The sequence below is a fragment of the Babesia bigemina genome, assembly GCF_000981445.1.
Source record: "Babesia bigemina genome assembly Bbig001, chromosome : II".
In the NCBI taxonomy this organism is placed as follows: Eukaryota; Apicomplexa; class Aconoidasida; order Piroplasmida; family Babesiidae; genus Babesia; species Babesia bigemina.
In genome coordinates this window covers 946695-958948 of record NC_027217.1, presented here as the reverse complement: position 1 = coordinate 958948, position 12254 = coordinate 946695, and the positions used below count along the sequence as shown (strand labels likewise).

The following is a 12254-nucleotide window of genomic DNA, read 5'->3' as shown; positions in this document are numbered from 1 at the left end:
AATAACAGTGTTAATTGCATCGAAGGACGCTACGTCGCCAGGTGCGTCGCAGGGTGGATTTTGTTCACTGCTGCTGCGGGGGGTCGGCCGCCGATCAGATGAACACATACCACGGGCGAGGTGCATGCGGCCAGCAGAGCCATCTGCATAGTTAGGGCATCATACACCTTGAAAGGGCCCCTTTGGTGCAGTACGAATTAGTGTGTCGTGTTCTACGTCACAAACGGCGGTTACACATCTACACCTCGCGCTCGCCGCGGATCAGAATCTCCGCTAGCGAGCCGGACTCGTGCAGTGATTGGATGACGTCGCACCCACCTACCAAACGTCCATCGACGAAAAGCTGTGGAAACGTTGGCCAATCTGCTATTTTTTTGGCGCAGGGCCGCAGGTACTCATGCGAGAGCACATCCACGTACGCATAGTCCACCGTGGTGTACTTGTCGAGAATGTTGACGACCTACATTGACTTATAACAATACCGTCGAAAATTGCTTACTGCGGCGCTAAATCCACAACGAGGGTCCTCGGGTGTCCCTTTCAGTAACAACAGCACCCGCTCCCGCCGAATCAGATCTCTCAATTTTGTCTCAACCTCCTACAAACGGCATGCAGAACAGACAGCGGCAAGTACCTGCTCTAATGTGGAGGAGACCTCTGAGGTTTGGCTTGAAAAACCCGCAGCCTTTTGGTTCACCGAATTTAACGTCTTAAAGGACGATGGCAGATTAACCTGCAACTGCGGTTGTAGTCCGGGCATGTGACCGCTGGATAGACATATGCATCTTCGATGTATTACGCCAGATTGGCGGTTAATGTTTTCCAGGTCCATTGCCCTGTGGAACCTGCGGAGCATTCTCCGCGCCGCGGCAGCATTTGCGTACAGAGTCATCGCTTAATCTTCCTTACCAGTATCTAGCAAACGACGTAAAATTCCCACGTTTCCTGCTAGCTGGTGGCCCGAATGAGTATATACGTCAGCATTTTTACTGTTTTACCAGATTAGACCTGGCGCGCGACCGTGTCAGCCGCTCCCCCGCGCCTAACAAGCACGAGTTATAGTTTAGCTTATTATTTGAACAAAACTTCCGCGTGATTGGGTTGAGTATTATATTTGCCAAGCCCTGCGTGTTTTTGGTGGCGCGCTTTATATATATACCAGAGTTGCATCTTGTCTTCGGAAGCGTCATCTAATATTTCACAAGGCCGTAGGGCAGTATAATTTCGAGGATCGTATAATTCGCCAAAAGTGTGTCAACATCTACGTTTGGTGTTTGGTTAGGAATACCAATGGCGTTGTTTCCGCGCTGCTAAAACGGGAGTTGGCGCATATCCGTAATGGCTGTATCGCGGGCAAGCAAGCATATAAATAATCTATAGACAGACGATACCGGTGTGTATCGTAGGCGTACGTGTCTGCGCCCAACCAGCAAACGCAACTTCGACAGGTTCGTTAAGATGAGCGACACTGAGGACGTCGTCATGGATTCCAGCGCAGAGGAACCTGTGCACATATCGCCGATAGCAAATCCGCTTCTACGTGGGAAGACGTTGAAACGGTCTTTGAAACTGGTGAAAAGGGCACTTGCACTCGAGAAACTCGCAAAAGCAAAACGTTTGGAAGAGGAGGGAGAGGCTGATACGATTCTCACACGGCTCGTGAAGCGCGGCGTCCAGGACGTCACAAAGGCCATAAGAAAAGGAATCCAAGGGGTGGTTCTAGTTGCCTGTGACGTGCATCCAATTGATGTAGTGGCTCACTTACCGATCATGTGCGAGGACGCAAGTGTAGCCTATGCCTATGTTTCCTCCAAACGGGTCATGTCGCAAGTATGCCAGTCAAAACGGCCGACATGCGTGGTGCTGGTAACGAAACCGCCAAAAGATCTTCTGCAGCGGCTAACAAAACTTGTGCCGGACAGGAATGAAAAGCTCAACTATACCGATCTTTATGAGAAGGTGGACAGAGCAATACGCAATTCTCATCCCTTCATGTGAAATTTCACACCTTAATTTAATCCATGTGCCCATATGGGATTGCGCAAATTGTGTCTATCGCATCGAATCTCTCTAATTACATTGAGTGAATACTAGGTGGTCAACAGATTACCTGCTGTTGTAGCGTTAGTCTGCACCATCCTACAAACTGAGGGCAATGTATGTTCATCTAATAAACGATTGTACGTGCGAACGAAACCTTAATTTGTTATTGGCGCATTATGCATCCCTTAGAGACCGGTGGCTTCCTCTAGTCGTGGTGCGTAGGCGTAAAGTAAAATGCGTTGAAATGATTAGATAGAAAATAGGAGGAATGTTTCACCATTGACATTGTTACAATTGGCTGCGTGTGGCCATGGCCAGTTTCCTTTCTTCGAAAGGCATATTGCATCTACATTGACATGTCTCGTCTCTTACAAAATGTTGATTGGGGCACATACAGCTAATGTACGTTTACAATGGTACGATGGCAATGACGTGGAACGTTTCGGGTTGTGAACGAAGAAATTATAGAAATAGGTGAATGTTGGATGATGCAGACGTGTGAGTAAACACGAAATGGTGAATAGATTTCTCGCCAGCCATACATCTACAGCATTCTGACGTGCCTAGGGCCGCTTTTCGATTTTGCGTTTCTGCCGCCTCACGCTGATACCTGTTGCGGGCTCCACCTCGGTCCGTTGCCGATCGTCACTGGTGTCATCCATGCGGGCGTCCATCAGGTTTGGGGTAGAGGGTTGTTCACGGAACAATAAGCTTAGCTGGATTTAATGTCACTGATCACATAGGACAACAAATTGAAAAGTCCTACAGTTGAAATCCATCTCCATCAGGTCCTCCCACTTGACATGTGTATCTATGTGTCCCTGAAAAATGTCTTGGTTGATAATTGCAATTGGCACGTTGGCGATTGCACTCCTCAAAAACCCAGATGGAGTATCAAACATTTCTAGCGCTTTCCGGGATGACGGGGTCACAGCAGTTATTCCTACATCTCGGCCACTAATACGCTGACTACATTTTTAATACGATATGTACAAGGTTGTTTACTAGGTAGATCGGTTATCATCTTGACAATGGGCTGTAGACACTACAATGGAGGAGTAGACATCAACGTATAATTAACAAACTTATTGAAAGAATAACTCCCTAGCTACATGAATAAACAAAACGCCTATTAAATGGGGCTGGCAGCGTTTAGATTAGCCACTGTGGGCACACCAGGATAATAAATGTTGTCCGATCCGAGTGCATTGCCTGTTTTGGCAGGCTTCTTAGCCAGCTTGGAATTCCAGGCATTTACCAAACCCATGTTAACGCCATTGTCACCTCCAGTTATTGGATAGGATCCATATTTGCTATGGTAGTACTTAAGAGCTTCTGCAACTCCTGCACTGTCTAATCCGTGGTATGTCCAAAAATTGGAAAGTTCGCCAAGCGTTGCCAACGCATCGTGGTCCACAACGCTCAACACTTGGGCTACGTCTGAAGGGCCCATGATAGCGCGGCATTCCGGCTTCACATAACGCAAAGTGTTCAATAAAGTTTCCAACTTCTTTTTCGCCATATCCGGTGCCAATCTAAAGAGAGAATCGTCGGTCGAATGCAACAAAGACATCAACCCAGTGTACAGCATTGGCGCAATACCCACGAAGACAGCTGCACAATCTTCCGGCTTTTCGGAACATGATTTCTCCCACGTCGCTTCTGAGCTGTAAGCAGATTCATACTGGTGAGGGATTCTCACATTTTGCAAGAACTTCTCACAGCCATTCACAGTTTTAGCTAAGTTCTCTGCAATATTTTTAGCATTGAGACGCCACTCATCTGCGATCTGCGTATGATCTCTATCGCCGTCAGCTTTAAGTAACATTGCACAGACATTGGGTTTTTCATCCTTAGGGCTATTGAATCTCGTCAGCATCAGTTTTACGGGTTTATGGTCTTTAAGCCCATCTTGTTCCAAGAACTCTTTGGTAATAAGCGTAACATACTTGAAAATTGGCAACTTGCTAGAGCCAACCGGCTTGTCTGCGAGAAAGTTGTAAACTGCGTCACTGATAGCTTTCAAATTATTCTTGAAATCAGTTCCCTTCAGCGCCACCAACCAGTCGATTCCCTCCCTGAAATCGCGGGGTGCGTCGGTAAGCGAGTGGAATACCATTGTGTAAAGGTTCTCTAAATCGAACGGTGTTTATGCAAGTGTGTATTATTCGTTTATTTGCGGGCCCGTTTACAAAACAGGCCGAACCTTCAAACAGCAACGCCTTAATGGCAGACCGACAAAAGCGGTGCCAACACCTGGTAAATCTGCGATAAATTGAACTATTAGCAGTCTTAAGCGTGTTAAATATGTGAAAGGGGCAGGCGCACTGACGACGTAGCTGCATCACTGCGGCCTAGTTGATACTACTAACGTGGCATGCAGCATCCGCAACGCATGTCATTGTTGTATTCATGTTTCGTAAGCGTATGACGCACACAGAGTTTTGCGTTGTTGTTATGTCAGGGGATTAAACGTTAAATTTCAATTTCAGCCCCAGAGTTCAACTGGTATGACACAGCATGAGCCGCTCCGTGTCTGACTCCCCACATCTCACCGACATCTACCGGCATAGATACCATGAGATCACGCGCCTTAGTCGCACGTACAAACAGCGACTTGGTTGATGACCCACTATTTCATCAGGAATCCGAGTCAGATGTCGACGTGGATGGCCATACAGATTCGCTGCATTGTAATCACGGGGTGGAGCAGCCAGCCATCCACCATCCGCATTAATTGGCGGTTCTTACTGCTGTAACCAGATTCAACGTCAGCGATGCCATGTCCATGTGCCTTGCGCTGGCTATGGACGCCATCAGATTATCTATATGCTGTGACCTTCGCCCCTACTGTATTGGGTATATATTTTTAATGTTGTGGGCGTAGCCGCATCATGATCCATCGTAATACTTGTGGTTAATATGAAGTCGAGTCACTAGCTCTTCGCTCATCTTCGAAAGTGGTGCACGTTGCTCATCCATCACCACGTGCTAATGACATTGTTCCATCTAACCCAGGACATTGCAATGTAGTTGACTACTGAGTTATCTCAACCACAACATATAGTCCCATCTGTTAGATTCATTTTATCATATCATCATTATGTTAATACGCGAGTGCGCATTCTGGCACCATCTCTCACGTTCCAACCCGAAAGGTCGGGCCTCTTGTTGAACCAATGCGTGTCGGGCGTATTTCCAAGTTGCCTGACGTTTACCTTAGTCCGACCATATTGACATTTATCTGACACGTAATATCCCATCGTGCATAGCCTCGCACTTTCTCCTCGCCTAGCCCATCACGGTGCAGGCTGTGGGTGGGCCCGGTGTCGCCTTGAAAGGCTCACTTGGAAATCGTCACTATAATTCACTCTATTCTTGAATATTGTACAATGAGGTATGATTTAAAGATATGACGGGCAGGAAGTCATACTTGTCTTAATTCCCACCGATGGCCTTCTGTGGACAGGAACTGACAATGCAGTCTGTCAATAACACCATTGTACCTTTTGAACTATAGTTACATGTATCTGGCGCTATCCATATTCGTGTATTAATGGCACTGCAAATCTTATGACTTCTTGGAATATGTGTAGACGGGCAAATTTCATCTCCCCCATTAAGGCAGTTAAAAATGCCATGGAATGGTATAATTGTACGTGATTGCGATATACGACATTGGATTGAATTACGAGGACTCATGCAAAAACAAACAGTTATAGTAACACAAGAATGTGTCTTGGAATTGGAAACAGCAAATACCACATTCTAACCGAAAGTCATGCTGCTACTGGAGACACAAACCAACATAACGAGCAACATGGACTATGACGATTACAGTGGCTAATTGCCAAACAAGTTATCACACCATAGTTACCAATTACTTGGAGTAGTAGTTCTAGATCTGGATGGTAGACAGGACGACACCCTTGGTGGTGATGCAGCGGCATTCAAGTGGCGGCGACGGGCGCAGCGTTTCGCCAGGTCCTACGAGTTCTCTGTCGAACTTCAAGATGACGAAGTGGTCGGATGCTGATGCAATCAGCGACTTGCTTATTTCGCTTAGGCCCTTCAGTTCACCGTTCACGGAGACCTGGTCGAAGCAGTTGGGTGGGTCCAGGACGTACGGTGCTGGGCATCAGGACGCTACCTCACCTGCGATCATAAGAACAATCTCCCTACCGAACTGAGGCTCCCCGTCAGCATAGTAGAGTTTAGGTGTCTCGGGCTTGAACAACTCATCTGATGGGTATGTGACGCCGCAGCTTTGCATGTAGGGGTAGATGGTGTCGATGTTTACGCCAACTGCGCTCCACGTACAGTTTCCTGACCGCCTTGTACTCTGCGTTATAGGCCGTGCAGATGAGTCAGATGAGATTGCGTCGACAGTGACAATGGGCAGATCGGATGGTTTAGACATCTTGCCGCATACAAATGTCATAGGCATGATATGCTTTTGAAATGGGTATTTAGATATCAATATGACATTTTATGCACTTTTATTGTACACTCTGGATATCTAACACTCTTAGGATTCTATTGGTAAACAACTTCTAAAGCAGCGTAAGTGATAGATATGGAATCCTTCCAGCTCCTGTAGGATAGCCAAGACCCACTTTTCTTCCATTACGCTGTAAAATAAATGTCCCTAGGTCGATATGGTGAATATGGATGACTAACAAGGCTAATGCCAAAGAAGTGGCAGGAAACACATGTGCCAGACAGAGAATTTCAGACTCAGAAGTGGCAGGAGGTACACAGAAATTTGACTGTAATGTTGGATACCTCTATGATTTGTCAGAAAAAGCGAACCATGCCGTGGTGAGCTAACTGCTGCAGCTGAACCTCATAGATGTAAAAAAATTCGTAAAACTAACGCATAGAACCATGCGCTGCAAATTGATTAGTGTCTAAACGCCACAGCACCACGAAAAAACCATACGCGAGGAAAATCACTACTGAGCCGCAAGAGAAATTGGGATTGTTCCAAATGTATAACAAATGTTGGACAACACGTAAGTTGAGACATTGAAATGTACGATTGTCAAAATATTCCATATCATCTGCGCAGATATCTATATATGCGAATTACATCATATCTCAAGGGAAATCTACATCAGTGACTTCATGGTTTGCTGGATATGATATACTGGCATTCCTGATGGCAGTGCTTATTGCGGAGCTTATTATTGAAGTTAACCATTTCCATCGCTGTAATGATAAACTATGGCGTCCTAATTCGGCCCAGTAACAATGACATCAATTCGCCAATATATGCGTCTAAATGTCGCCTTTGCATTCTGCCTCTATATTAGTACCATCAACTGTATGGCTATGGTCGTTCCCGGTAGAGGGGATATTTCGAATACAGCAACACCCCCGGCAACTGGACTTGCTCTCTACGCCGGCAATGCAGATTTCTGTCGTAAAATCAAAATCCTCGAAACATTATCCCAACCTGATACGCAACTTTGTGGTTATTTGAATTTTATGTTATTGGTAATGCAAAATTCAAACGATTCACCGAAAATCAAAGACGAAAACACAAATGAGTGCCATAAAATCATTCAAGATCTTCAAAATATGAACAATGCACATGTATATTTTGGCGAAATGAAACACCTGCTTAATGAATACCGAGGCATAACCAGACGTCTTCAAAGGGGGCGCATGACGTCTGAAAGGTTGGAACAACTTAGAAGCAGTCTGACTAATCTAGAAGAGCGATTTAAAATTCGAGAAGACTCCGCCTCCGAGATTGCAAAGTTCGACCATGCTCCGTATTACAGACGGCTAGCGAAGAAAGCACAATATTGCATTAAAAAGCATACACATCGAACGCCAACTGAGGCTGACGATCCAAGGTCATCGTTTATCATCTTCGGAAATCCACCACCAGTCGAAGCAGATTTGCAGCGCCGTGTAGGAGGGCTCCCAACGGTTCTGCCACAACATATCCCAGCCTCTGTAGCAGGCAATGAAAAAATGAGACGATTGCTCAACGATGGTTCATTATTAATCACGTTGGGTAAAGTGCAGTCGGACGTGAAGAAGATAGAAGCTATAATACACGACCCGTTGCTAAATGATACCAATGTATGCGCTACAGATGGTTCGTCACATCCACGTAATGCTATGATTCTTAAAATTCAAGATCAGTACGACGGGAATTGTGACAGCTTTACAGACGTCACAAATGCGTGGAACATTTACAGACGCTACGATGATATCAACGATATATTGAAAACAATGGTCCGAAATTCTGCCCAGGCAGTGGAATTAATAGAGGAACAGCGTAGATTGGAGTTAGCATTTGAGGAGTATGGAACCATAGTACAAAACACGTATCTGGGGGATATTGATAGAATAGCTTCGAATATGCTGTATATGTTGGAGAAGGTTGGATACAGCGGGGAAACTTTTAGAGATGTACGATCGGTGAAGGAAGACACACCACGCGCACTTATACATCGGGTCACACCACTACCTGAGACTAATAAGGAAAACGATAGCACATCATCAGCAGAAACAGTCGAGACGATCGAAACAAGGACCGCATCCGCAACAACTGTCACTAACGGATGTAGCACACAACAGCTAAGCGACCGGGAGGTATCTGATACTGCAAATACGGTTTCGGACGAATCGATTGTCGGGAAAGCAGGACGTATTCACTGCCATATATGTAAAACAAAGCGTGCTACAACCTCATCTGGTGCTTTGAAGATAGGCAACACGATTACACGAATGATGATAGCGACGTGTATAATGACCTCTCTCTGATTTCAGGTCTCATGGCAAAACATATCGCACCTTTCGGATTTGCCAAAACATTAGATATTTTCTAATTTGAGCAGTGTACTCTTTGGATACGTTAGTCTGACACCGCATACTGTACGTAATCATAAGTCATTCCCGAATCCCTATTTGTGTAGGTTGAAGGCTCCACGCCTTCCTGTTGCTGACCGTTACTGGTACCATGTGTTGGCATCCACCCTGTTCGGCAACAACGCTCATTCACAATGTAGTAATAATATACGGGAGTCGCATGCCCTATCACAGAAATACCAGCTCGTATCTTGTTTGTTACGTGAACGCCCTCTCTCCGAGCTTCGACAGGTCCCCGTAAATCCGCATATTGCAAGTCTCCATCTCCACCAGATTTTCTTCGTTAATTGTTTTTATTCCAACGATTTGGATTATTATGTTCTGTTGATCTGCCAGTATTATGTCATGTTGGTTGTATGCCTTGAGTTGCAGAGAGGTAATTCCTTCTAGGGCAGAGTGCCGCTGCGTCACCATCAAGAGCATAGTTCTATCCACCATCCAGATCGAGAGCTATTACGCCAACTAATGAGTTACTATAGTACGATAACTCGTTTGGCAATTACAACTTTAATTGTCATAGTTAATGGTGGTCTGTTCCTGTGGCTGCATGGTATTGTGGCAGATGGTCGTAATCAGGATTTAAAACTTATGTTATTATGCTGTTTTAGCTCTCTACAGTCTGTGTATTGTAGTAAGTCTCCTTAGGACTGTGATGCATAATTATTCACAATCATATTTTGTCGATGCGTATATTTTGCCGTAGAAATGAGGTCGGTGTGACATGGTCATTCAGATGTATGGTAAATAAATGAAAGGTCGCCAATGCGGTTAATACCGAAGAACATGTTGTGTATTATACACCACTGTAATATGTATCCTCACCAATGTTGATCACCAACTACTGTGCCAGTGCCCGACAACGCTAGAACAACGGTGGTATGGCTTCATGTGATCATTATATATTTATTGCAATCCATGGCATGATTTGGGATGCCAAGTTGTGACTTACGGAGAATCAAAGAGTGGTTGACACGGTATGCCTTCTCGAAAAATGAGAACGGTCAATTTACACGCATTACAAGTATGTGAAAGGTGCAAGTGCGTTGTGGTTCATTGAACGGGGCAACGTCCATGACACCAATTCACTGTGAAAGACGCTTACGCATCACGTTTAATGGAGCAAACAGCAAAGCGGTAATTCACACCAACTGGGCACTGTCTTCATGTTCCAGTGACATATTCCCTATGGGCGGACGGACTAGAACCCTAGACTCGCAGGCCACTGACCGCTATAGCAAACGTACGGAACAAAACTTCCCATACAGCGTAAGGTACATTGATTACTGATGGCGCTATTAGACACATATACTACGGATGTATACACCCTCATATCGCATGACTGTTCGCTAAAGCTACGCGACTGCTTTGCTGTAGTCAAGATGGCGTACTGGTACGTTGCGTTCTTCTGGACGGAAACCAAGCAGAGATATAACAAAGACATAAAATTCACGACACACAATTGCAAATTGCTATGATGTGTAGGATTGGTGTTGATCGGCAGTGGGCAACTGCGATGTGTAGTGGCATCCTCTGTACCCCGCGCGAGTTATCTGTATTCCAGACGAAGTACGATTGTCAAGACTTGCCTCTCACAATGGCTTCCGAATCTGTGAATCCGGAGCCAGATGGCGAGAATCGAGAGGTTATTCGCCAGTTTGTCAAAAAGGTCAGGGAGCATCGAGATATCGACAACCGTTTGAAGAAACGTATGTTTTACCATCTTAACAACATTTTGCTATCATTTATTTTGTGCTACACCAATGTGTCGGTTCTATGTGTTGGCGCTAGGCGTCCGTGTAACTGTGAGAGAGCTTGGCTATATGTCGGCACTTTGTCATACGTCCCCTTCATGATTTTTCAGTACGAGCCGATATAAAAGCCCTGGGCATTAAGGATGACCAAACAGAAGACGATCTGAAAGCCTTGCAAAGTATCGGTCAAATTGTGGGCCATGTGTTGCGTGCAATAGACCACGGAAAGTGTAGGTATACGTTGTATAGAACGAACATAATTTCCAGTTCTCGTCAAGGCATCCAGTGGACCCCGCTATGTGGTGTACTGTAAGACAAAGATTGACCCTTCAACGTTGGTTCCCGGCTCTCGTGTGGCGTTGGATATGACTACTCTGACGATAATGCGAAAGCTCCCCAGAGAAGTAAACCCTGTGGTTTTCAACATGTTAAATGAATCTTTAAGCACAAAAGAGGAGAAACAGACGCTGGGATACCACAGCATCGGAGGACTTGACAAACAGATCCGTGAGATGCGTGAGTCCATCGAGTTGCCGCTTAGGAATCCGTTCCTGTTCAAGCGCGTAGGCGTAAAACCGCCCAAAGGGGTTTTGCTTTACGGACCTCCCGGCACGGGCAAAACCTTGATGGCTAAGGCTCTGGCGGCGTCCATGGATTGCCACTTTTTGAAGGTTGTGGCTTCTGCCGTTGTTGACAAGTATATTGGGGAGTCTGCAAGGATCATCAGAGAGATGTTCGGTACGTTGCAGAGTTTATGGCACATATCCACATACAAATATAGCGTTGTTAAATGCCTGTTTTGCGTAGTGCAGTGGTGATTCATATGTCCGTGTATTTTTATGTTGCTGTGATTGTTGCCTTCGCAAACGTAACGGTGGGCAGCGATTTGATCTGCAACACCCATATCTCACTTAGTGTACTACTTATGACTTGAATTTCACGCTTATTTGGTTTGTATTACACGCCACTATTCGTGTCATGGATCGTTGCACTTTCGACATTGACCTTCCAGGTTATGCAAAGGACCATCAACCGTGCATCATATTCATGGACGAGATCGATGCCATCGGAGGAAAGCGTTTTTCGCAGGGAACATCGGCGGATCGTGAGATCCAGCGCACGTTGATGGAGTTACTCACCCATCTCGACGGTTTTGACGATCTTGGTCAGGTCAAGATAATCATGGCCACCAATAGGCCTGACGTCTTGGATCCCGCCCTCATGCGCCCCGGACGCATAGATCGTAAGATAGAGATCCCTCTTCCGAATGAGTCTTCTCGCGTGGACATTCTGAAAATCCACAGCAGCAAGCTGAACAAAAAGGGCAATATTGACTATGTCGCAATCTGCCGTCTTTGTGACGGGTTTAATGGAGCTGACATGCGGAACATATGCACGGAAGCTGGCATTTTTGCCATCCGTGCAATGCGAGATTACGTGGTCGAGGAAGACTTCTTCAAGGCTGCCAGGAAGCTAACGGAGACCAAGAAATTGGAGGGTACTCTGAACTACGAGAAAGTGTGAAACATTTTGCTAATCCTTTATATGAAAATATTGTGAACAGCCGCCTTA

General features: G+C 45.6%; 7 protein-coding genes across 7 annotated transcripts; 4 read left to right on the top strand and 3 right to left on the bottom strand.

Annotated features, from left to right (window-relative positions):
* Positions 1-238: 238 nt before the first annotated feature.
* BBBOND_0204220 (hypothetical protein) lies at positions 239-832 on the bottom strand (the record flags this gene model as incomplete). Its single annotated transcript, XM_012911996.1, has 3 exons — positions 239-460; positions 500-598; positions 635-832. 3 exons carry the CDS (start codon positions 830-832, stop codon positions 239-241), a joined length of 519 nt encoding a protein of 172 aa, XP_012767450.1.
* A 626-nt stretch (positions 833-1458) lies between these two features.
* BBBOND_0204210 (ribosomal protein L7Ae-related protein, putative) lies at positions 1459-1998 on the top strand (the record flags this gene model as incomplete). The annotated part of the gene is made up of 1 exon (XM_012911995.1): positions 1459-1998. The coding sequence occupies one exon, from the start codon at positions 1459-1461 to the stop codon at positions 1996-1998; it is 540 nt and encodes a 179-aa protein (XP_012767449.1).
* A 1177-nt stretch (positions 1999-3175) lies between these two features.
* BBBOND_0204200 (hypothetical protein) lies at positions 3176-4162 on the bottom strand (the record flags this gene model as incomplete). The annotated part of the gene is made up of 1 exon (XM_012911994.1): positions 3176-4162. The coding sequence occupies one exon, from the start codon at positions 4160-4162 to the stop codon at positions 3176-3178; it is 987 nt and encodes a 328-aa protein (XP_012767448.1).
* A 1779-nt stretch (positions 4163-5941) lies between these two features.
* BBBOND_0204190 (hypothetical protein) lies at positions 5942-6463 on the bottom strand (the record flags this gene model as incomplete). Its single annotated transcript, XM_012911993.1, has 2 exons — positions 5942-6174; positions 6199-6463. 2 exons carry the CDS (start codon positions 6461-6463, stop codon positions 5942-5944), a joined length of 498 nt encoding a protein of 165 aa, XP_012767447.1.
* Positions 6464-7296: 833 nt separating this feature from the next.
* On the top strand, positions 7297-9397 carry BBBOND_0204180 (hypothetical protein; the record flags this gene model as incomplete). The annotated part of the gene is made up of 3 exons (XM_012911992.1): positions 7297-8804; positions 8979-9278; positions 9304-9397. The coding sequence occupies 3 exons, from the start codon at positions 7297-7299 to the stop codon at positions 9395-9397; spliced, it is 1902 nt and encodes a 633-aa protein (XP_012767446.1).
* Positions 9398-10217: 820 nt separating this feature from the next.
* On the top strand, positions 10218-10406 carry BBBOND_0204170 (hypothetical protein; the record flags this gene model as incomplete). Its single annotated transcript, XM_012911991.1, has 1 exon — positions 10218-10406. The coding sequence occupies one exon, from the start codon at positions 10218-10220 to the stop codon at positions 10404-10406; it is 189 nt and encodes a 62-aa protein (XP_012767445.1).
* Positions 10407-10525: 119 nt separating this feature from the next.
* Positions 10526-12206, top strand: BBBOND_0204160 (26S proteasome AAA-ATPase subunit RPT4a, putative; the record flags this gene model as incomplete). The annotated part of the gene is made up of 4 exons (XM_012911990.1): positions 10526-10637; positions 10793-10912; positions 10950-11420; positions 11695-12206. The coding sequence occupies 4 exons, from the start codon at positions 10526-10528 to the stop codon at positions 12204-12206; spliced, it is 1215 nt and encodes a 404-aa protein (XP_012767444.1).
* Between the last annotated feature and the right edge of the window lie 48 nt (positions 12207-12254).